The sequence below is a fragment of the Spea bombifrons genome, chromosome 4 (assembly GCF_027358695.1).
Source record: "Spea bombifrons isolate aSpeBom1 chromosome 4, aSpeBom1.2.pri, whole genome shotgun sequence".
NCBI lineage: Eukaryota > Metazoa > Chordata > Amphibia > Anura > Pelobatidae > Spea > Spea bombifrons.
This window is the reverse complement of record NC_071090.1, coordinates 41,586,843-41,612,933: the sequence shown is the minus strand read 5'-3', so window position 1 is coordinate 41,612,933 and position 26,091 is coordinate 41,586,843. Positions and strand designations below refer to the sequence as shown.

At 38.9% G+C, this 26,091-nt stretch overlaps 1 protein-coding gene across 5 annotated transcripts in view; it reads left to right on the top strand.

The window, feature by feature from the left end:
* The window catches only part of MON2 (MON2 homolog, regulator of endosome-to-Golgi trafficking), a 46,183-nt gene extending 23,206 nt beyond the window's left edge, over window positions 1-22,977 (top strand). Inside the window, exons 21-35 of one of the 5 annotated variants that reach the window (XM_053462345.1) lie at window positions 823-933; window positions 1,468-1,643; window positions 1,767-1,929; window positions 2,028-2,321; window positions 2,675-2,873; window positions 3,369-3,997; window positions 4,548-4,691; window positions 6,298-6,315; window positions 6,594-6,722; window positions 7,203-7,393; window positions 10,295-10,355; window positions 11,595-11,718; window positions 17,197-17,404; window positions 18,185-18,267; window positions 22,128-22,977. In XM_053462345.1, the coding sequence (XP_053318320.1) occupies window positions 823-933; window positions 1,468-1,643; window positions 1,767-1,929; window positions 2,028-2,321; window positions 2,675-2,873; window positions 3,369-3,997; window positions 4,548-4,691; window positions 6,298-6,315; window positions 6,594-6,722; window positions 7,203-7,393; window positions 10,295-10,355; window positions 11,595-11,718; window positions 17,197-17,404; window positions 18,185-18,267; window positions 22,128-22,291 (2,694 nt within the window). In that variant the 3' untranslated portion in view covers window positions 22,292-22,977. Of the gene's footprint in view, window positions 1-819; window positions 934-1,467; window positions 1,644-1,766; window positions 1,930-2,027; window positions 2,322-2,674; window positions 2,874-3,368; window positions 3,998-4,547; window positions 4,692-6,297; window positions 6,316-6,593; window positions 6,723-7,202; window positions 7,394-10,294; window positions 10,356-11,594; window positions 11,719-17,196; window positions 17,405-18,184; window positions 18,268-22,127 lie in introns of those variants that run through there. The other 4 variants (XM_053462344.1, XM_053462347.1, XM_053462346.1 and 1 more) reach the window with 4 other exon arrangements.
* The last annotated feature ends 3,114 nt before the right edge of the window (window positions 22,978-26,091 follow it).

Below are 26,091 nucleotides of genomic sequence, written 5' to 3'. Positions count from 1 at the left end.
ATTGCCTTGAACTTTTTGTTTCGTTCAGATTTAATGCTAACCTTATGCCACCAAATACCACCACATAAATGTTCTTTTGAGATATATTTCATTTTTAGCTAAATCATTGTATGTGATATGACACTCAAATACACATCATAAACATGAAAACATGATAGAGCATTTGACTGCAAATGAATTGGCCAGTTGGCCCATTTCCTTTCTGCTTACTATATAAATCGTACTCTTGGTCTTCAGTTAGAGGTCTAGGTTGGCTGATCACTGTAAAAGTTCTCTGGGATGGCAGTATACATTTTAAGGCATCCTGGGGGAAAAAATACTTGGCACAAAAGGACTTTAAACCTTGGTGTTAAATGACCGTATGTTTCTAATCACTTAAGTAAGAGGACCCTGAGTTGGAAGTCCCCCTGAGCTGGGTTACAGATGATTATGTTGGGAAAGAGTTTGTCGGAGTAATTTATGTTGAATAGATTTCTATTCAGTAGGCATCCCATTTCCATGGAGTCATAATATTCTGATCAGCCGTTTCCAGTTCAGTGCCACTACATTATAAAGTTAAATTAAGACCCCATCAGTTGTGACAAATACAGTGTATGTGTGCATTTAACATGTTGGGTGCTGTTGACGATTGTGGGTTATCAAAGTTGTAATGTAGTGTGGTGATTCCTTAACGATTGCTGAAAAAAGTTTACCAAATTTGGGGATAATTTCAGCATGACATACTACATGTTGGTATATGTAAACTGTAAACGTCATTTATTGAAAACTCAATTTAACTATGAAAGTTTTGTTTATTTAATGTCATGCTTTTTTCCCCCCAAGGTCTGCCAGCATCCAAATGCCAGAATGAGGGAATGGGGAGCTGAAGCATTAACTTCTCTAATCAAAGCTGGACTAGCCTTTAAACACGAACCATTACTGTCACAAAACCAGGTGAACAATTCCTCGCTACTACATTTCCTTTATTTTACATATAGTATGTTTGCTTAAAAGTGGCAAATCCATGTTATACTATAATTGTAATGACTGCTATGAATTATTTTAATTTGGATACTTATGTATGCACATATAAGAATCATACATGTGATTATTACCTAATAACACATAATGGTTCCTTAAAACTTAATAACAGATAACCATCAATTATATAAGGTATAGATATTCTTAGTTAAGTAATGAGAGGGGAATGCAGAAGCAGAGATACTCAGGTGTCATTGAATCTGCATAGAATATAAAGACTGTGAAATTATGTGTTCCTATGTTAATAGCTATGGTTATAGCACTTTGAAGAAATAACAGAACAATAAACTGTGCAGTCGGTAACATCGTTGAACACAAGAATGTTTGTTTTTTTTTGTTTAACAATCGTTTTCTTTTCATTTCAGGGTCTTGATTCTGATTTATACCTGTTTTTCTCTTTCAAATATGTTAGCCGTGCTTTCTGATCGTACCTTTTCCTCTCTTTAGAGATTGCAATTACTGCTGCTAAATCCCTTGAAAGAACTCTCGACTATAACCCACCACGATATTCGCCTCAGGCAGTTGGAGTGTGTGTTACAGATCCTGCAGAGCCAGGGAGACAGTCTTGGGCCTGGCTGGCCACTTGTGCTCGGAGTTATAGGAGCAATCCGAAATGATCAAGGGTAAAAATTATTTTTTTTAAATAACTAGATATTCTGAAATAATAATGCATCTTGCCCTTGCACAGATAAAAATTCACATTTCTCCTTACTTAACATACTAAAATATTATTTGTTCCTTTTTAGAGAATCTTTAATAAGGACTGCATTCCAGTGCCTTCAGCTGGTTGTTACAGATTTCCTTCCCACAATGCCTTGCACTTGCCTACAGATAGTTGTTGAAGTAGCAGGAAGCTTTGGGCTTCAGAATCAAGAATTAAACATTAGCTTAACATCGATTGGGTTACTGGTAAGTTTATTTAGGTGGTGGGAGGTTTTTCTTATTATTTACAAATGTATTATTATGTAGAATATATACATATCTTATCTTATGTTCTTCTTTTATAGTGGAATATCTCAGATTACTTTTTCCAGAGAGGGGAAATAATTGAAAAGGAACTTAACAGGGAAGAAGACATCCTACAGAAGCAGGCAAAAGAGAAAGGAGTGACCTTAAACCGACCCTTCCACCCAGCACCACCGTTTGATTGTCTGTGGCTTTGTTTGTATGCCAAACTGGGAGAACTATGTGTAGACACGCGCCCTGCTGTCCGGAAAAGTGCGGGCCAGACCTTGTTCTCTACTATAGGAGCCCATGGAACTCTGCTTCAACACGCAACATGGCACACGGTCATATGGAAGGTATTTCACCACGCGTAGCCATTATGATTATTATAACAGGGCATTTATACCCATGTCCTGTACCCTTGGACTCGGTAACCATGGGGAAGGATAACACATTGTTTTGTACAAACTTTCTACTAACCAAGAGGTGGTAGAGGTTTATACAGTGAGGGAATTCAAACATGCATAAGATAGGCATAAAGCTACCATGAATCTAAGACAAGACCAAGTACTGATTAAGGTCCAAATTTTTTACGTAAGGAAGGGGGGCGAAGGTTATTACTGCAGAAACTGTGATTTGTAGTCATTGAGGCTATGGTTACTGCTTTGAAAGAAATAAAGTAGTTTTTCTTTCTTTTTATCTGGTGTAGGTTCTGTTTCAGCTATTAGATCAGGTCCGAGAGTCCTCTACAACGGCTGATAAAGAGAAGATCGAGTCAGGAGGTGGCAATATCCTGATCCATCACTCCAGGGACACAGCAGAGAAGCAGTGGGCTGAAACTTGGGTACTTACTCTAGCCGGTGTGGCCCGAATATTTAACACAAGGAGATACTTGCTCCAGTCTCTAGGTAAAGTGCCTTCATAGTGTGACGTTTTGCCCAGCTGTGTGTGTGCGTGTACTGTGTGACGAATAGGCCAGTGCCTGGACATCATTGTCTCATGAATCACAGAGATTGATGAAATTTCCCATGACAGAATTACAATGGAGTACTCTAGTTATATTTACTCACTAGTTGTAGCAACTACGGTAATTTCTTTTTAAAGGCTCCATATGTTTCACTGACCAGTCATGTATTTCTCTTAAGCTTTGCTGTCCAAAACCTGTGGTGTTCAAACAAACTGGGACACTGGTTAATTAACCGCAAGCTTTTAGTAACATTTGTAATGTAATGGACAGGGTGTGTTCATACAGATTGTTTTTAATCTATTTGAAAAGCAGAGCATATCCAAGCAATGCTGACCCGTTAAGCCTTATGATTTTTAAATAGATGTTCTATGCCGTTTTGCTAGAAAAACACAGCAATAAATCAGACATTGTGTTTATTTACTTTGTTTCAATGTAGGTGACTTTTCCAAGGCTTGGGATGTCCTTTTGGATCATATTCAGTCGGCAGCTCTCAGTAAAAACAATGAAGTCTCCTTAGCTGCGCTGAAAAGTTTCCAGGAAATCCTGCAAATCGTTACCCCAACTAGAGAGCCTGACAGGCCCGAACCATTGCCTGGAATAACCGTAACTGTGCCTGGTCTGGTCGGGCCTGTTACTGCAGCAGGACCAGGGAGACCTTTAGTGAGGGCCGATTCCACAGCAGAAAGACTCAACAGTTACAATAGCAGCGAACAGCCCATCACTATGGATGAGATTGAAGACGCTTCTCTTTGGTGGGCGGCTTGGAACACCTGGTATAGGATCGGCTCGGAGAGCACAAAGCCACCGGCTACTTGTGACAAACTTACATTTATCCCAAGCCAGCCTTTCCTTACAGCTTTAATTCAGATTTTCCCAGCACTTTATCAGCATATCAAAACGGCTTTTAGCATGGATGACCTACAAAAGCTGGGGATTATATTACACGGGGCTGTATCAGTGCCTATAAGTTCAGACGCCTCTCCTTTCATCCTTCCCTCCTATACTGAGGCGGTGTTGACGAGCTTGCAGGAATCTGTGCTCACCGCTTTGGATGTCCTACAAAAGGTGATTATTAAAGCCATCCACCTTTGCTGGTTTTGTAATATCTTGTTTCTGAACCACACCTATCACCCCAACACTACTAAATGATTGAATCATATTGAGCACAATTTGTTTTTCCACACATACAGATAGATATTTTTAGATGTGATGTAAAAACATAACAAAAAATACTCTGTTCCAAAAGTATTGTCTTTTTTTTCCAGACAGCACAACTACAATGACGCTAGGGAGTGCAGCTGGGGATTCTAATTTTAGGGGGTATTGTCAAAAGCCCTTGTTTAATTTTTCTTTATTTTTCTATATCGCTTCTACATATGTTGTGCTAAATACCTTATTCTATAAAATAATTTTAAAAGTGTTACTAGAAATCAAACTGCTATAGAGTTATTTGTTGGCCTATTTGAATAGTATGGGTCAGATAAAAAAAAAATAATCTAACAAAATATTAATGTAGCAGATGAATAGCAAATTGTTAATCATGTTTTTATTAACTAGATCTTTGCCATATGTCTAAGCCCTGACTGTGATTTTTTTTTTTTTTTACCTTTTGCAGGCAATCTGTGTAGGCCCCGAAAACATGCAGAATATGTACCCAGCAATCTTCGACCAGCTCTCTGCGTTTGTACAGTTCTCCTGCAAACCTCCTCAGTATGGAAAGCTGGAAACCAAGCACATAGCAAATGCCAAATACAATCAGGTATCTATTAAGCACATTTCAAGTGTTATTTTTTACTGATGCAATTGCTTACATGCCATCTTGTCACTCAAAATAGGTTTTAGTTTTGTTGATAAATGAAAGCTGCAGTTTCCCCATTCTGTCCGTTTAGGATACATATTTAAGTGGGAGTGCTATCTGACATGCCTGAAAGCCAGATAGCTGATAAGATGGATATAATTATTTTATTTAGATATATTAAATCGTTTACTCATTGCATATGAGAACAGTGGCCCCTAGCCATTCTTGGATAATGCTGGAGGTTATCCTGCCTGCTCTTCAGAATGCTGAGGTTACACTGTTTGAGGCACTGTGTGCGCTAAAGGGATTGAACATTTCATTTAATTTAGCAAAGGTGTGGTACAAAGTATCTCCTGCCACAGAAAAAGCACTCTTTGGTCCCACTCAGCGAACTCCCTAAAATCTGGCTGCTCGTTTTCCCCAAGTGTTCATGCTCCGCTTTCCTTGATTTATTTGGCATTTTTTCATAATGGTTTAGATGTGTATCGCACAAACACATATACACACACTCTGTGTGTGTGTCTCTCTCTCCCCTCTTTCTTCTCCTCCTCCATGTATTCTCTCCCTTTCATCTCTCTCTCTCCAATCTTTTGTTCGTCTCTATCATAGAAACAGAATTTGACCGCAGATAAGAACCATTCGGTCCATCTTGTCTGCCCATTTTTACTGATGTAAAGGGTTTAAACCCCTAGCAGTCTTTGGTTAGTAAGGAAAGCTTTATGTGTATCCCAATTCCCTCACTGTATTAGCCTTCATCTATCTACTACCCTCTGAGTAAAGTAGAACTTCCCTACATTGCATCTAAGCCTCTGACCCTCTTGCTTTATATAAACCCCTCCTTTCTTCTTCTCTCCCCCCTCTCTCTTTCTCTCTGTCTCTTTCTGTGTCACTCTCACTCTCACTCATACAAACAGGAACATGGGGTAACATGTCCAAAAAAGAAGTGCAGAAACTCTTCTCCACTTGCCTATGACCCCTGGATTTAGGGGGTAAAGTTTGAAAATGGACTATTATGGTTTGATAAGACTAGATATTTAGTTTTAAAAAGATATCCTGTATGTATAATAAAGTCTTGTATTGCACGGCTCTGTGTTTACAGAACATGCACAAGCCTTTAATGTTCGAAGAGGATAGAATTTGTTTGTGACTACATACAATATAAAATACCCTGTAGAGACCTTTGAAGTAAAACCAACTTCCCTGATAAACAGATGTAGTTAATCCCTATTTATGTGGGGTTTGTAAATTCTACGAACACATAAAACATAACACTTTGAAATATTCTACATGGCAAGGGCCACTTGTGTGCACAGTTTTGTGGGCAAAACCTATGGAAACTGCTGTCTGTAAATAACAACCTGTTATTATTACCATTATAGAGTAATCCTAAATATCAATCTGCATGGTCATGATTGTTATATATAATTTACAAAATATTGTGACATTCCAATCACAATGTCCTCATCCAAACCATAAAATAATCTGTGTGTCTCACTTTGTGAAGCAAATCTTTATGAATTAACGTTTCTCATTCTGTTTATCCTGCATCACAATGGAATTACAATAGATCCAACTATTTGCGCCGGTGAGTGATATTTCCTTAAAAATTGCCCTATCCTGATTAATAAACAAACAAAAATCCTCTTTCACCCACTGGGTCTCTCAATGAAATAGTTGCCTTTTGAGGGCACCAAGTGGCTTCCTTCTTTACTTAAAGCATGAAAAGTGTTCGCTTCAGCTTTCTCTCTCATTTACAGATCAGTCATACAAGATCATGCATGCAAATGTGGTTCTTTGCATCAAACGCTGACACTTTCTGTTTTATAGACCAAATCACTAATGCCTTGTTTACTTCTTTTACAGGCAGAATGGGTCGCTCTAAATTATGTACCTTTTGCAGAGAAATCCTTAGAAGTTATGGTTGACCTGTACCAAAAAACGGCTTGTCATAAAGCAGTGGTGGGTGAAAAAGTACTGCAGAATGTGATTAAGGTAAGGATCTTTGATTGCATCCCCATGAACCCGATCACCAGTGCATTCTTTCAGCGTATCTCATCAATGGGAATAAACTGGCTCACAGAGGACTATGGGAATTATAGTCAGATAAGAGATGGGACAACCTTGGCCACATTGGCTGCTACTTCTAGGCCATGTGGCCTCCTGTTTCCTTGGAGCGTTTCATCAGCTTCTGTTTCACAAATGCCAGGTGAAACATACATGGTTCGACCACTAGATGTCACACAACACAACATGCCTGTAGTTACTGTTCATTTTTACTGGCATCTTTGAATATAGTCTGAATATAACCTAAAACTTGCTTGTGCCAGTCGTAGAAACTAAGCGTTCTGAACACTGTATTTTCCCTGATGTGTGCAGGAGAGTGTGGCACCCATGCCACTGAATATTTCTTATTACAGGGGTGCGCACGTAGGGTTGCCTAATTCTAAAGCATACGGGGCTCTCTCTTCACAGACTTTAAGGGTACCGTTGAGTCTGAAGTATGCCTGTCCTTCAGAAAGCACGTGGAAGCTGGCAGTGTCCTCTCTGCTTAAAGTGCTCTCTGTTGGGTTACCTGTAGCACGGCAGCATGCGTCATCTGGGAAATTTGATGGCATGTGGCCAGAACTGGCCAGTACATTTGAAGACTTCTTATTTACTAAAAGGTAGGTTTTTACTCTCTTATGTGGATAGCAGTTGTGTTAAGTGTCCCATTTGCAGAGATGCAGTGATTGTAATACATTGCAAAAATGTGTGTGTGTATATAAATATATATATGTATATAAATATATATATACGGTATATATCATCTATTTCCAACACCTATGTGCGCACACTAGAGGGAGTTCTGTCCCTTTATTTGCAGCAGTGTGATGTACTGCATGTGGCACATACTCCCAGGAAGCTTCCTGCGCTGACATGTTAGGTATGCCCAGGTGTTTACACTGTCCAGACCAGATCAGAAGCAAAAGTGACTTAGAGCTCTGCATTTATGGTTTTCTATATACTTTATTGGATATTTCTCTAGTTTTCTTTTTTCTGTCCTTTTATTTTTGCTTACATTTGTGTGTGTGTGTGTGATTTCCCTGAGCTACATCTGTAGGCTACAGCCTGCCAACAATCTAAAGAGCGCAGACAGTTTTCGCTTTTTGTATACACTACACAGCCAATTTCACTGTATTTGCAGCATGCTCACACCTGTGTGGTTTTGTTATTAGTGGGGTACCTCGGATCAGCATCGGGACGCATACTTTTTACTATTATAAAAGATCTGAAGGGCGAGGTATGTCTTTTTGCAGATGGTACATAGATCTGCAACAGGGTAGACCTTCCAGGTGAGACAAGCCACGTGGCAAGTGACTTAAATAAGTGAAAAGAATGGTCAGGATTCTGGCAGCTGCAGTTTAATGTTGATAAATATAAAATAATGCACTTGGATTGTGAAAATCCCAAGGCTAAATATAGCATGGGAATACTGTTCTGTCGGTTATAACAAAGGAGAGGGACTTAGAAGTAATTATTTCTGATGGCTTAAAGGTATGGAGACAATGCAATAAAGCGGTTGGTAGAAAAAGTGAGGTGGTTCAGATCTCTGGTCAGACTTCACCTAGAATATTGTGTACAGTTCTGGAGACCCCATCTCAAGAAGCATAATGACACATTGGAGAGAGCTTAAAGGAGTGTGACTGAAATGATAAATGCTTTGCAGGATAAATGTTATCAGGAAAGACTAAGAGTTCTTAATATCTGTGGCTTGGATGAAAGAAGAGAGAGGGGGACATGTGACAGAATTGTTAAAATGCTTAAAGGGATTTAACAAAGTACAGGAAGGAAGCTTAATTGAAAGGAGGTGAAATGTTAGAACAAGAGTAGCGGGACCACATTTTATTTCTGCCATTCAATGACACACTATGAAGCGAATGAGATCACACACACATGTGTATGTGTATATATATATATATATATATATATATATATATATATATATATATATATATATATATATATATATATATATATATATATACACACACACTGATCACATATACATACCCTCACATAAACATAAATACATTTTATATTATATAAATACCTCACACAGATTCCCCTCTATTACCAGGCATTACACAAACACAGTCGCATACATACAGTCAAACACACATACCTGGTGCTGGCTGCAGCTTACACTGAGCTTGGTGTGAAGGAGAGGCTTCTGAACTCGGGCAATTAGGAGAGTTGAGAAGTCTCTCCTGAATCGATGAGACCTCCTTCACAAAGACTTCACAATGCATTGTCCCGGATTGAGGCTGCCCGGGACCCATTGCGGAGCTGTCCTGGGAAATCCGGGACATGCGGTCACCCTACACAAGTGGTCATACTCTAATACTAAAGGGTCAGAGGCTTAGGTGTAATGTAAGGAAGTTCTACTATACTGAGATAAATGTATAGGTAAATAGAACATATCCCAGCATGGTATAGACATAAAGCTATCCTCACAGAGGCGTCTGAGCTGGTGGCCGAACTAGAGAAAAAAAGTGTGCCTTCTATACCCAGAGAGACAAGATTTTGAAGCGCTGTCGTGGTTACACAAGAGAAATAAGGCATATTGCAATGTTATTTTGTGGAGCTTATTCATCTAAGAGTCTACCATTCTTCAGTGTGATTAATAAACCCCATGGAATAACAGAGGAAACTATCTTGTTTCACTCAGAGGGGGTACATGTGAAGCTTTGATGAACCAGGTCTTAGGAGTTTTTGACGGTACATTTTATAAACACAGATGTTGAAAGGTCAAACTTTCGAGTGCCAGGAGGATTCAGGGGGATCAATTCTGGGTTCACGTGTTTCTGAGATTACAGACAAGAGAGTAATACAAAAGACAATTGTAGCTTCCTTTCTAAAATGTACATTTCTTACTTGGCACGGCAGTGTTTTATTTAACTACCTAACTTCTCTGGTTCAGCATTTTTATGTATGTTTAGACACTTCTTAAGTCACCTTTTATAGGGCTTCACTCCTTTGTATATATATATATATTCCAAGCCGGGCTAATTCCCCTGATATTATTTCCCACCAAGCCACGGGAACCTTTCTTATCCGACCATCCTCTAAACAGAGTCCAATTTTAATATGGAGAAGATTCATTTTAGGAGAACCTGTGAACTTCACATCTCAGTAGGTGTATTTTGTTCTTTGGTCAGCATCACAAGTTTTGTTGTTTCATAACAGCTGTGGAGCTACTTGTTGGCCACCCCTGCTTTCTACTAGCCTAAACTATCCTATTCTAGACATCAGCAGGGAAACATTTTTTTTTCGACAGTGTATATAATGTCAGGGGTTAGCCATGTTCTCACTAAGGTGAGTGATATAGCACAGAACATCTTGAAAGGAGACTTCTTATGTGCCGCAGTCTGCTATTCTTTATGTAAATAAATGATATGATAAAGTTTAGATTTCCTGTTTCAGGGACTAGCATATAAATGGGTTTGTTTTTCCCTCACACAGTATACTGTTACATCCTGGACTATAAGTCCTCTTCTTACATCTTTTTTTTTTCTTCTCTCCAGCAAAGCGCCTGACAATCTTTCGATTGAAGAGTTTCAAAGAAATGAGAGCATTGATGTTGAGGTGAGCAGTGCATGAGCAGAGAGCTCTTTGTAATGCCATCTGTATGAGCAAAAGACTCCAGGAAAATTCTCTTGCTGGCAACACCAGCAAGTCCATGCAAAACCTCCTTCGCAAATATACTTCTTAAGGGATTTCAGGTGTCGCCCTTAATAAAATACATGTTACAGGCCATAATCAGCTTCCAACAGTGAGAAGGAAATAACTCCTGTCAGTAGGGAAGAAATTCAGGGATTTATCTGCATACATTGCTACATAGGTGTAAATGTGCTTTTATATTATAATGTTGTCTTGGGGCACGTTGATGGTTCCAACTTTAGATAGCTTTCATGAGTCAACTGATCAAATAATCTGAAGCTTTAATTCACCTCAAAGCAGACCTGTCGCTCTCCCAAATATAACATCTTACAGTTCATACAGATAAATAAACCTGTGTAGCAGATTGTAAGCTTGCGAGCAGGGACCTCTTTCCCTAAAATATCGGTTCGTCTATTCTAGTCTCGTCATTCCCCTTGAACGTATGTCTTGTGAAAAGCACTCCGTCAATTATTGGCGCAACATAAGCAAAAGATAAGATTAAATACTATTCATATGTGTTAAAAACCTTGCTCATGTGTGTAGCATCTGGAACGGTCATCTTAACTACCTGGTCACAGGATTTGGATGATTATCCCTCTCCTGGTAGCAGCTGCTCAGTTTAGGCAGCCTAGGAATGATGGGCTGAGAAGATGGAGAGTTAACATAAGGACAGGACATGGATGTAGCAGTTCTTTTGCCACATATCTCAATTTCCATAAAGTTAAACAGTCCCTTTAGTTTTTCTCCTAATGTTTCCAAAACTGATAGACAAGTGGAAACGACAATAACACGTGCAATGGCAAATTCTGAGAAGGCATCAATTTGCCTTTAAAACATAGGCACATTAAGAAACCTGGGACTCCTGTCACACAACATGTCCCACATAAACATTTATGTGTTGTGCCTTATTTTGTGCTTAAACTGAACCTTTTAAATGTTTTTTTCAAAAGCATGGATTAGGTTCTGTATATCTTAACTTAAAAGCTCTTGCAGTCTGAAGTCTGGTTCAGTAATCCCCCCCCACCCCATTACCACAAGATATCAACCTTTCCATTTCACAAAGAAATGCCGCATACTTCTACTACCAAAGGCTTTTGTGTGTTTTATACTAAGACAAGTTGGTGTCAAATGGAGACTGACAATTATAGTTGGTATTTTTTCCAGGTGGTACAGCTCATCAGCACAGAGATCCTGCCGTACGCCAACTTTATTCCGAAAGACTTTGTGGGTAAAATCATGACTATGCTTAACAAAGGCTCCATACATTCACAGTCATCATCCTTCACTGGTAAGCAATTACAAAACTACGTATTTCATTTGCAAATACTGATGACACTAAATGAAACTAAGTACATCTGCACATGCGCTGTAGCACCCCAATTGAATGGTGTTGAGAATGGTGTTGCTTAATTGCATGTACGCTAGCTTAGTGGCTATACTTCCATACAAATGTGTTTTTGGAGTGATCCTTAAAGTATCACTTTCATATTGGCGTTTAATAAAACATCCTAGGGATTTTGTGTGTTTACTTTGGATAACAAATGTTTAGTCATGGAAATATGTGGAACGCATTTACTCTGGACTCTTGTTGTGAAATGTCTATTTTCCTCATTTCGTTTTAGACTTTTGCACTATTACGTGTGCTTCAGTTGGTTTCTAGACCTGCAGTACTGGAATAATATTGCTTTATGGTTTAAATTTTTTTTTTTATCATCAAATCTTTGCCTCTCGTAGAAAGTCGGTTATGGACCCACAATGCATATGGTCCTTCTCCAAGCCATTGCATTGTGTGAGCTGTGTAATCATGGCACATATAAAACCAGTTATCTGCCAAATATGTAGCTTGTATGTAGAAACAGATTCGGTTAGATCATTTTTTATGTGAGATTAATATTTTCATATATTCCCATCAGTGTAATCCTATGGGTGTCGTTATTACTATGAGTTCTTAGTATTTAACTAACTTGGCTTCGCCGACTTTGCTTAACAGTCCCATGACTTATAAAAAAGTCCACACACTAAGTAGCAATGGATTTTCCAACTGCAGTCCTCAGGGATCAGCAACAAGCACAATGTTATGGACATGCCTAATTGCGCACAGGTGGTTCCTGCCGTGGTCGGGGGAGTTTTAACTGACACATCTTTGATCAAGCTGGGATTTTCCTGAATCCTGGTATGTTGGCAGTAGCTGATTTACAGGAGCTCTCTATGCCCTCTATATAAACGCTGACCTTCTGAAGATATTAGCAGATGCTTAAAACATGCCAAATTCTCGGTAAAAAATGTCTATTTAACCAGGAATCAAATATGAGGCAGTGGATGAAAAGCCAGACTCTTTATGTGTCTCATCTAACCGGTGGGGGCAATGTATTTCACTTAACTATATTTCCTTAACTATATGTACAGATTCGAATCCTTAGACATATTAAAACGTGACAGCAGATAAGAAACAACTGACTTAGCTAGTTGATCAGGTTCCTATCAAGTAAAGCCTCAATAAGTTTGGGGTTTCTTGACTAAAACATGAGTTGTATGTAACTTGCGATCAGATGAACTTTTTTTCTGTCAACTATATAACTAATAAAAAGGAACAACACAAGTGAGTGTCCCCTGCAGGAAGGTCTGAGTTGGCTGCGCATAACACCATTTAATCTGTGCCATTCCTTCAAAACCTAGGTAAAGAGAAAACGTGACTGTGCAGGGAAACGCCTAACTCTTGAAACACCCTGTGTATTGGTAAATGACCCATTTACACACCAAGTACAGAACGAAGACAATCTGCTATGTGTATGTAGGGAAGACCATCTCTAAGGTCCAAAAAAAAAAAAGAAAATAGAGAAATTCAGAGCAATATTGCTATTAAAATGCAGATAAAGTAATATTAAGAGTAATTGGTTCAACTCACAATGAAGGCTCCAATTTAGAAATGTGGAGCTGCTTGTATGTAATCACATGGAATAAAACATCAAAGTCTTTCTTGGTAACATTGGAAAAAAAAAAAGACTTTAATGTGGTGGTACAATCTAATGTTAAAATGTTAAAAAAAAACAAAAAAAACAGCAGAAGCCGTAAGTGTTACTTTCTAATTAAACGGGGTTTCTTTCGATCTTTGAAATTGCCAAGACATTTGCAGGCGCGTTCATGCTGCTGGCAGACTGGGGGACTGCAGCATTGGCGTTGTCAACTGCTTTTACACCTGTGATAAGATATGAGCTGGAGTCACCGCTGCTCTTCGAAGACTTTGTTTTTCTGGAATGAAAGTAGCCGATCAGTGGCCCATATACAGCCCATCTATTTTTTAAATACTACATTTCCATGTTGCTGTGGCTCTACCAAGACAATTAGGGCTATATACCGGTCAGCCATAATATTACGACCACGACAGGTGAAGCAAATGACACTGGTAACTTTGTTTTCATGGCACCTGTCAGTGGTTGGGATATATTAGGCACCAAGTAAACATTTTGTCCTCAAAGAGTGACTTTGAAAAGGGCCAAATTGTGATGACTAGACGACTGGGTCAGAGTATCTCCAAAACTGCAGCTCTTTTGGGTTGTTCCTGGCAGTGGTCAGTACCTATTAAAAGTGGTCCAAGGAAGGAAATGCGCTGGACCAGTGACAGGGTCATGGGCGGCCAAGGCTTATTGATGCACGTGTGGGGCGAAGGCTGGCCCGTGTGGTCTAATCCAACAGACAAGCTACCGTAGCTAAAATTGGTGAAAGCGTTAATGCTGACGAAAGTGCTTACATCAGAATCACATTTTCTTTTACATCACTTGGATGTGTGTGCGTCGCTTACCTGGAAAACACATGGCACTAGAGAAAAAGACAATGTGATGCAACGTTCTACTGGGAAACTTTGGGTCCTGCCATTCATGCAGATGTTACTTTGACACGTACCACCTACCTAAGCATTGTTGCAGACCATGTACATTGACATGGTATTCCCTGATTTCATTGGCCTCTTTCTGCAGGATATTGCACCCTTGCCACAAAGCAAAAATGGTTCAGGAATGGTTTGAGGGACACAGCAACAAGTTCAAGGTGTTGAATTGGCCTCAAATTCCTCAGATCACAATCAATCTCAAGTCTGATCTATGAAGGCCCCACCTTGCAACTTACAGGACGTAAAGGGGGACCTACGTAATATTCGGCAGGTGGTCATAATGTTATGGCTAATTGCTGTATATGTAAACTGTTGAATGCTTACTCTGCCTCTATGCTTCACCCCTGATTTTACCAATGTGAAGATTTTGACTTATTGTAGAACATGGTCATTGTTGGTTTACCCAAGACTCTGGATAACCACGTGCAAGGTGAACTATATCACGTTTCTTGTGCCTAGTGACCTGGATTGTGTTCTTCTTTATCATATGGATACTTCACTTCTCAGGTGAAGTAGTTTGGGACATACTTCCAAGACGGAAAAGTTCAGAGACATCTCAGCTGTTTCTCATCTATGTGCTTATCTTTGATATACTGATGTTATATTGTATATGGTTTGGCATTATGTCAGTGTATATTTGTACAATAGACTTAATTTTCATGATAGTAGATCTTTCCAATGTAAGTGTACAAAAACTCCCCACGCAAGAAAAATGAAATTCCCCAGGAGTGCAAATACCATGTTTCACAACCTCAACTTTACAAGCAAGGGTGTGACAAATACTGACTCAATTCATTGAGATGACTACTTCTGGGATTCTTATTTAATCTGAAAAGCAACATGCAGATTTGTTGTAGATAGGAGAAGGGAGACATTGATTATCGTGTATTAGTAATTGTACTCTAAAAGACATATATTCTTATATATGTATACATGTGTATATGTACATATGCTATATATAGTGGAGGTGAAATGTATGCATCTATTCCATTGAGTTTTAGTTGCTCTGAACTGGACCCTGAAAATGTACAGTCAGAAGCTTCCGAAATAGAATCCCAAGATGTTTTGAATTGATGACAGAAAAATATGTCTTTGCACCAGATAATATAACCATGTTATATTACAATGTATATTCTAATATGCAGGCGTTCTGGCTGTGTCTGTGTAAAACTGGGTCAACAGGATAAAGACTTGAATCCTAGCCAAATAACTCAATAAAATGCTGAACGCTCTTAGCTGTTACCCAGGAAAGCTTTCATACAAGTACAGTCCTGCTTTACATCGTCTTATGTTTCACAGATTTTAATTAACTGGACTGCTCCCATTACAAATGAGGAAAATTTGCAACCCCGACAAGGCAGCTTGGGAAGCACGGGTCCCTCTCCTCCATTGTTGCCATGGTGACTATACTAATATAGCACCGCAAGAACGCAAAAAATGGACACAGGATAAAAATAAAAAAGGCAAAAGTGTTTTATCGGTCTGTCTCCTTTGGAATTTTGGTCTGGGTTTGTGTAATTCCTTACAGTGAATCCCGACTGTAAAAAGGATGTTTGTATTATCTGTACATTGAGTTATGTATTTGTGAGCGTGCTGGTATAAACTGTCTGTGGTTTGACAACCCCCATGACTCGATCTCACATTCCAGTGCTGAGAGTACAGCGTCTGCTAGGAACAGGCTTTCCTACGCAGCCTAAAAGGGTTTCATGGAATCCTTCCAATTGGCCAATTGCGTGTAGTTCCTGGATACGTTTGTCACTTGTGGTACTTTTTAGCAGCCTTGCTTTGTGGTATTTTGCAGTCCAAATGCCACTTTGTGCTATCTGCTGGGGTAGTAAGTTATGTTGTTCTTACGTAGGGTGTTCATCGCTGGCCCCTCTAGATCGTAAGTTTGCATTCTGCGCTGTATGTATCTGTTTGCCGTAGCGTGTCAGTCGTAGATTTGTCATACCCTTTGAATGTATGCTGCATAAACCGTTGGCTTCCGTGCCAGCAGCTTAAACTTTGTGCCACATCTAGGCGGTGCAATGGCAAGTTAACCAGACTGGCGCGTGTGCAGTATCGCGGGGCTTCTGACTCATCTGGTCCACCTGCTGAACCAGTGATGTCCGGAGGACGGTAAAACTCCAGCTTCTCGCAATGCAGACAGCAAAGATGTGGGCCAATGATTAAAGCTCCAGAACACTTTTGAACTCGCTTCTAGGTCACTGATCTTGCCGCGTACAGAGATGTTTGAACATTTATATGTAGTCTTGGCTGTGCCTGCTAGGTTTTGTTTTTGCCACGTTAAGCCCTTGCTTTGAATCTCCCTTATTGGCACAGGCATTGTTGCTTGGAAACACGTAAGCCCAGTGTCTTTGCCATATACAGTAAGGATTTGAAATGCGGCCGTCCCTGTTCTGTTACATGATGGTTTAATGAACAGAGATCACAGAGAGGGGGGTATTATTGTTAAGCAGTGTATATACTTTTCAGGGTTGAATGCAAAAGAACCATATCTTCGGATTTCTGTTATATTATCAGTCCATAAAAGGAACATTTTAAGTGATTATTTCAGCCAAACGGAAACCTGAGCAATAAGGGAAAGGATTATGATAATGTTGATGAAAATGACATTTTAGGAATACTGATTTTCTTATATTCCTTTTTTCTTATTTGATCCATTATTAAGTTCGGCCTTACATGCTCGTGTGTAGTGACTATGAAATTTTTGCTTTAATAATAAGACAACACTGGTATATGATCTAAGCATTAAATCTCTGCCAGTGCAGTTTATCCGTTTCTGGAATGAGACGGCGTATATTTATCGATTTGTTTTCTGTGATGCTGGATCTGTGTGGTTTTCTGCTGGGCATTAATTCCAATGTGTTTGTTTTGCAGAAGCTGAAATAGATATTAGGATGCGAGAAGAGTTTTCAAAAGTGTGCTTCGAGACTCTACTCCAGTTCTCGTTTAGCAATAAAGTAACAACTCCGCAGGAAGGATATATCTCCAGAATGGCTCTCTCTGTGCTCCTAAAGAGGTCTCAAGATGTTCTGCACCGTTACATAGATGATGAAAGGTTGAGTGGCAAATGCCCCCTACCCAGGTAGCTAGCACTTGCTGTGTTTTATCGTAATGTTTATCAGCTCTCGTGAAAGAGAAAATCTGAATTCTACAGCGGAACCGCATGGTCAGATGAACTTATGTGTCGATTTGTTCCCTTTGTTTACAAAGAAGATAGTATGACACCAAAACACACAAAATCAAGATACTTCATACCTCAATTATTCTTTAAATGTGTTTATGCCCTTGGTAACAAATGATAAACAATTTTTTTGAGTTTACCATTGGATGATTGCTATAGCAGGAAGTAAAGCTTGCAGTATAGAAGCTCTGATGCAAAGTGTAGGTTCTTCCCAGATGAAATAGTATTTGTACGCTTTTATCAACAGGACACACGTGCTTGGAGTAGGTCTTTCAATTCTAAAGGAAAATAATAAATGCACACTTGCCCGTGGTATTGAGACAATTCCAAATGTCTGTCTTCCAGGGCTTACAGCGAAATGTACCTTTGTTAGACCTTAAAAATAACCTCTTTTGGCTTCTCTGCTAATTAGCCTCTACTATTGTGAAATGTACAAGTGCATCAGATAAAAAAAAAATTGATTTTGTAAACTTGCAGTCGTGTTTAAATTTTATTGTAAATGTTTCATGCAAGACTAGATTTCTGTGGCAGAATCCATGTTATGCATTCAAAACAGCCATGGGCCATTATGAATTTGAATTTAGATAGGATGAAGGACTTGATTTGGAAATTACTAGAAGAGTATGTACTTGTGGCCCTGGAAATAACTCATAATGGATGTTTGTGTTTGGACTTTTTCAGGCAGCGTGTAACAGAAATCATATTTGTTCTAAAGGCAGTCAGCACCCTCATAGATTCACTTAAGAAAACCCACCCAGATAATGGTAAGTTTGGTTCCTTAAAGCCTGCTGTTACTGAAACCCACATCCAGTGGGGAACTCCGAAGTAAGCCTTGGTATACTGAGAGGAGGGGGTAGTAGAGGTAGCAAATACCTAAGAATGAGCAGTGTGAGAGGTGAGATCAGGACTAGAGATGGGAAAGTCTGGGGGGAAAAAAAGAAAAATTGGGGGGAAAACAGGGGTTTTTTGTTTTTTTACAAAGCCTTTTTTAAAAAAAACAAAAATTGAAACAAAATGGAGTGTGGAATATCTTCATTTGCATTGATAAATAATATGTTTATGACATGGCATTCAAACTATATTACATGGAGACCTTTATGAAAGATGCAGAAATAATGCCGGTTACTTAACTTGCATCCATTTGCAATTGGTGCTGATTGGGCGATTGTGATCGCTCTCCCCATCCTATTCATGTAGGAGGATTAGAGGAGATCTTTTGGGTTTTTTTGTGTTTGTGTACAGTTCATGTACAGTTAAAAATGTTCTCATCATATACAGACCTTGTTGTTCCATTTGCAACAAAAAATAAAGTTTTGAAAAGCACATTTAGTGTATTTACTTAATAAGCTGTATTTTTATTTCAAGCATGATACTTTTATTTACACAGCATTTCACGTTCCCAGTGTAACAAAATAATTTTACATTTGTAAAACTACTCCTCTCTGCATTTTTTCTGAATTTCATTTTTTTTCTGGAAAAAAACCCTGTTTTTTCCTATGACTTCAACATTTCCAGAAATATTACATCTCTAATCAGGACCCGGGGCAGCTTTAGGGTATTCTATGAACTAGTTATCCACATGTTTTCTGTTATTCATCCGCACAACTACAGTTTTCAAGAAGTGAGGGTGGAGTATTTACTTGCATAGTCTTATGCAATCATTTCTGATCGATGAAGTCTATGACAGTTTCAAAAGACGGGAAATAAACGTGGTGAAACATATTCATAGATGGAGCTGAAGCAATATTCAGTCTGACCTTCAAGATCTGTGACTCATACATCCCCAGGCAATGCATTCATCGGGAGCCTCCTCCTGACATTGATGGCATGCTTACTGCCGCCTATAGCTGCTCATGCTGTTTGTGTGCCTGTGTCTTATTACTTACCCACGTGTAATAAAACCTTAACCTAACTATTTTAGAAAGGAGACCACGGTTGAGTACAGAGTTCATATCTCCACACACATTCAGTTCTCATCCTCCCACTGTCTGCTCTTTTTGGCTTCCTGTAAAATGTTGGATCTCATTAACATTTGGTTTTAGTTATAACTTGTCATCCCAAGGACATCATCATGTGGTTTTCCTGCCACTCCTTTAGAGTCATCTCTTGGCAGACAAATGGTGTTAAATTATATGTTCACATTGCACCATCAAATAACAATTACTGTCCTCTGTGTAAATATAGACATTGTTCTCTCATACACATCTTCCAATGAGGTGCGGGATTGAGGTTGCCATTACAGGGTGCTAACAATAACACCCATATGAAACCTACTGTCGCAGTGTACTTGTGATCAAGGATATCAGTTCTGTAAACATTCTTGTCTTCCACCATCGCAATACCTCTTCTTTGTTAATGAGCAACATGAAAACAATGATGTGAATCAGTAGAGCCTAACCCAGCTTTTTTTTTTTCATTTTAAATCACCAGCTCTGATGATTTCCAGTAATGCTTTTCTAAATTATTTTAAAAAGACAATTCAAGTGATGATATGAGCATGCTAGGTCTGTATTCTAACAATCAGTCATCTTCTACGTCATAATAGCCAGAAACATAGAAATGTCTCTTCAAAATAGCTTGAAAACGGTTGAGTATTCTTCTGTCATGATTAAATAGATATTTTATTTCACATGTACCTGGTTTTTGCATCCTTTTTGGGTTTTTCCCCTGCTATTAGATACACTCTTGGCAATGTTTCTAAAGAATATTACATGGGGAGCTGGAGGTCTTGCTGTCCTTGAGAGGCATCAGATTCGCAACAGACGTTTCATCTCTATGGTTTCTCTATTTGAATCGGGGACAGCAAGCGCCCCGAGCTCTCCATGGTGCTGGAATGAGCAGCATACAAATGGTTTTACCTGTTATAGTTGGGGGGAAACGCAGAAAAAAAAAAGCAAACTACTCTGTCTCCTCCTTGTACGGGAAATCCTAGCAGTACCACTGTACAATCCTGTACAATATGATGGTGTCACATAAATTAATAGTAATAATAGCTGAGATTCCCAAACTGCTGTGAAGGGTATTGCACATCTGTTTTCCATTTATGTATGAGAGCTTTGAGTGTTCACAACTTGAACCTGGAACCTGTCTAGGATTGATCTTTCCCTCTCATTACCATCGTACTCTACATTCATTGCATCTCACATGGGTGCTAAGCCATTCCCATTTCACATCAGGAACATGTTATTTTGGCAAATAACTGTGGTTTGGGGGTGGCAAGGTACTGAATTATGAGTAAAATATCATGCCTGATGAAACTGAAAATTGTCCCTGTAGTTGTATGTGTTTTTTACATTCTCTTTAAAAACCCCTTCATGACAGCAGGACATGTACGGGTTTACAATGCACTGTCCTTAATAGGTTTAAGGAGAACCCGTTGTCCTTAAGGGGTTAAGTCGGTCAGTGTGTTTTGTGTCACATGCTTTCTATTCCTCTTTTTCTATTGTTTTCATTACTTAACCGTCAGATGACCTTTGGGTGTTGTAAAAATGGCAGTTTCATAAGCAGAATGCATGCATGGGAGTGAATTCCTGACCCAGTAGACAGTTGAGGCGTTGTGGAGGACACGCTGATATCACAGTTAACATGTCATTTCAATGTTTAGGTGTCACGATACACATAAAGCCAGAATTGTGCTATGCATCTATAGACATGCAGTATAGACCCGTAGGGAGTGAAGGTACAAGTGTTCAGTGCAGCTGGACAGAATATAGGGCATGTATTCACATCTCCTGCCCTCGCAGTGAATACCATTCCCCTGACTGAGTGCTGTCTTAATAATCTGGTTCCTTCAACAAATTGATTTTGCTTTGAATAATCAATGCGTTGATGTAGGATAAATATATAAACAGTGATATTACGCAAAGATGGAGGTGGTTTTGCATTTTGTAACGTGTTTCAGAGAACTTCTGTCTCGTAATGTGTAACAAAAGCCATTAATCTGTTTAAAGCTTTTGTTTCTTATGTTATAAATGCTGCTAGAGCTGTCCTTTTGTAGATTGTATTTAATTCACTATTCACATGTGGGAGTAGATTAATCCTGTGTGTGCCAGAGGAGATGAGCAATGCTTCTGTACACAACACTCATAGGTGGAGATCAGCCAAAAATGAAATCCCTCCAGATTTTCACCTACGTTTCCCATTAATGCTGTAGACCTGTGATTAGTGTTGGAACAAGCATTTAGTCTACTGAGCCTCATTTCCTGGATTGCTTACTTTGGAACGTTTGACATTTAAATACGTGAGGGATGTTTAACAAAGTGCCTACTTTTAGTTTAAACCGATACCAAATGTGAATGCTCTCTTTGCTGGTGAACTAGTACGATTGCCCCTTAACTATAATACCAATTATATGCACTTTCCTGACCACTGCTTTACGAGTATATGCTCAATTTGTTAGATCCTTTATAACTGGTGAACAAATTGGAAACCAGACAATACGGAGTGGTGGTCAAGAATGCCCTTAGCATAATGAGCTCCACAGCAACTTGGTTGAAATCTATTGTTAACACATGGATGTTTATTTTAATGCTAGATTAGTATGTAGACTCACTTTTAGACCACAAACGCTTTATTTAGTTTGCCTATTCATAACTTTCTAATGATGGTCTCTCTTCTGTTGTAGTTGATGGTAACACCTGGGAGCAAGTGATCTCCTTGTACCCAACCTTAGTGGAATGCATCACGTGTTCATCCTCAGAAGTTTGTACAGCTCTCAAAGAAGCTTTAGTTCCGTTTAAGGACTTCATGCATCCACCAGCAGCCAAGGTGCAGAACGGAGAGTCTTGACCACTTCAAATGGATGAAGCAGATGAAGCCCCAATGAATGTTTCCTCCTAAGTGAAATTATTTTTCAAAAGGACAACTTTTCATGGACATCACTGAGCAGCCAAACCTGGCCTCCTTTTTAAAATTCGAATAAGCTTGTTCATTCATTAGTGCAAGCTTGCACCTCAATAAATGTTCAGTAGCTGTGTGGGTGTTTCTGAATTTAAAATAATTAGATGAAGTAAATTATTATTTTGCCTTGAAGCTGGAGAGTTGAGGCAATGTGTGATGGTGGGCAGATACAAATGGCTGTTTGATGTGTTAAGCAAAGTATTACTTTTTGGTCAAGCTTGGTCAAGATCCCATTGAAAGTACAACCTGTACTTTCTTTTATGCAAGATAATACTTTAACATTCCATATTTTTGTTAGCAGCCTTTGTAAACCAATTAACTGACATATTTGTGTGTAAAATAAATGGTACAGTTCTGTAATCGATTGTCCCATTTATTATTTGAAATCATTTTTGGTACTGGCAGTGTTCAATCGCACAATGAAATATTTGTAGCAATTTTTAATGGGTGCGTATTGTGATCCATATCTGTGAACACGCACTTATTCTCATAAATATATTAATTTGAATGTATTTTGTTTGCATTTGAACTGCAGTGTTTCATGATATGAATATTAAAAGCACAATGACCCAGTACCTTCTTCAGCTGGAGCCTAAGTCTTAAACTGAAATATGTGACCTATGTGCAGACCCATCAAAGTGATTTGGTCATATTTATTAAGTGGTGTGATGGTCAGCTGTCAGATTTGACTGAGAGATAGACATGTTAAAGGAGTCTTCTTTGAAGCTAGAGAAACTTGATCTTCAATAGTCATTGATCTGATACAGGGTTCATGACATCATAAAGTGTTCTGCCTTACGGCGCTTCATTATTGAATGTAATCTTTTAAAGATATGGAAGCAGTTTAACTTTGTGAAATAAGGTGTTAAGACAACACAAAGTCAAGTTGTCTGCTCTTGTAGAATGTTTTAATTTATTTTGCCAAAGTCTGCCACGCAAGGTAATGCAGGGCCAGCTAAGCCCTTCTTGTGCATGAAGCCAGCAGGAGTTGAACCTTCACAATGCATTATGATATCAGAGAGTTTCTGGGAAATTCCATATTTAGTGCCCTTTGTACTTTAGCACACATTCTTTGGCTCTGAATGTAACTGAGCAGTTAAAAGTTGGACCGATATTGCTTTCAAACATATTTTCCTATTGGCAGTTAAAGTGGCTTCATATATTGAAACATCTTTATGCATCTTACCATTTTTGTTTTAAAATTGCCCGTTATCCAGTGATTATCGTTGAAAGTAATGATGAGACGTATAAGACCCACACACAGTGCAATAAACCGATTTCTGTTCATAATTTAAATTCACTTACAGAATATTACACTTTGCAGGCTTGTAGCTGATATTAGGTTACTGAAACACAAAGCTTTTGTTCCAGCCATTCACTTTTGACTTTGTCACGCACTCCCAGTGCAGTTACCCCTAGCAACTTGGCCTGGAATTGACAACTGCTTAATGGCGTGTTGTATGTTAGTGATGAATGTCTTCTAATGGATCATTGCTTTACCAGTATTAAATAGATTTGTCGCCATTTGGTTAGACCTGATCGAGGACTGGTTACTTTTGGTGGTAGGGTACAATGAGGCAACATAATTTGTTTTACTGGTTAGGGAGTTATAAGGAAATAATGTGTTTAAGCATTAAGCTGTGTGCCTGGTACTGATGGCAACTTATGGCTTAGAGGACAGGACATCTAATTATGAGATCACACTGAAGCCCCCGTTGGGCACTATTTAGAGGAACTACTGTAAAAGCACTACCCATTTTACTTGGCCATTAAATGTGTATATAGTACTTCTAATACATTGAGACTGGCCAAATTCACAAATTTAAGTACATTTCTGCAAAATATCTAATCGCTGCAATGGATTACAGTGCAACATTTGGGCTACGGGACACAGACCTTGAGGAAGAGCACGGTAAATACACCAGAGCTTATTTTTAAGAGCATGTGTGATATATTATTTATACCATGCAGCACAGGGCCGGAGATCCAAATAAAGACTAGTTATCTCTTCTTTATAAGGCTGATTCTCTAAGGCACTAAGCAAAAGGCTTGTCTACTTGCTCATTGATGGCCAGATATTCTTTCTGGGGAGACAGGTCTGAACTGGTGACAACATGAGCTTCAGTTTCAGGAGTACACTCCCTTTGGTTGTACTTTTCCACATACACTCATATCTCATTCTGTCTTCCTCACCTTCTTCCTTATCTTTTTAATCCTCTGTGCTGATCTCTAGGGCTGCTCCTGTCTTTTGGAATATCATACTTTAGTTTATCAGACTCTCTTCTTGTCTCCAGTCCTTCAAAAAAAATCTCCCCAGGGAAGCCCGTCAACTGTCAGGTTAACACACACACACACACACACACACCTCTTTACATTTCCTGGCCTCAAGCCAGTCGGGCTGTACATATGTCTAATAACATAATTTATTTAAACAATGTTTGCACTGAGATTACTCTTGTGTGACTGGTGCACCACTAACACATGCACTTTTACACACAAATTATTTTTATTTATTGATTTACAAAACGGCATCATATTGTGCAGCGCTGTTGATAGCTTCCAGGGCAAGTCTTGTGAAGGATGAATTAATCAGACATGTATACATTATATGTGACCCGTACATAAAACTGCTTTCTTTATTCAATAGGTGTTGAAGGAGATTTTTCTGGTATTGTTTTTTTGTTTGTTTTTGCCAGAGCTGTGATAATATGGGTTTTGTTCATATCAGGCCCAGGAATGTCCTCTTTGCCCCTATAAGAGTATTGCACCTCCTTTACATTGGACAGTAATGCTAAGTACTGCTGAAAACAATAAGCAAATAAGATGTAATTTGTTCAATAGTCATTTTTGTTGGTGTAATTAAATTCCTACAACATGGTGTCAGAATATGGATTCTAATTTAAATCAATTCAAAATGTAGCCAGTTTTGACATCAGATCATCCTGCCCCGTTTCGGACACCTTTGGAGCTGGCCAAATCAATTTACCCCCATCAAACCATGTGTTCTGGAAAACTAGACATCCCAAGGTGTTTCAAATGCTAGTGTTTCCATGCCTGTATTTTGGGGAAGATTTGTTTTTATTTTTAATATATTTTTTGGCTTTCAGGAGGATCTGGTGAGACACCCCGTTACAACTCTTGTGGTTGCTTTCCAGTGATCACAGTGCACCCCGGGGGTAGGCTTTCAGCATCAATAAACGCCTCGAGATTGATACATTTTTTTTAGCAACACTGAGCTCTTTTACAACAGGCATCCGCCGCCATATTGTAAAGTATACGGTGCCATGGCCGATCCTGGGAGGGATCACACGGGACCCTTAAAGCAGTTTTTCATGATGCTGAATGCCTTGATGTAGACGCATTACCGCAACGGTCATTAAGGGGTTAAATGTTATAAATAAGCAAAAATAGAAGAAATCAGAAAAGGGGCAAATGCTTTTTCACAGCACTATATGCTTCTGCAGATATTCAGTGGAGAAACTACAGGAACTTGTGACTGGTGGAAACTCAGTAGGATGTTTTTCTGCTGAAAAGATTTCTTACAGTGGTGTGCGAAATCTTTATAAAAAGATAATAAATAAAAGATCATAATAAATGATGTACATATTTTATCATCTCATGCCTTCTGCCATTTGTTGACCCATTTTTACAGACAAATTTTGTGAGCATCTGAAGTTACTTGGAAGGCA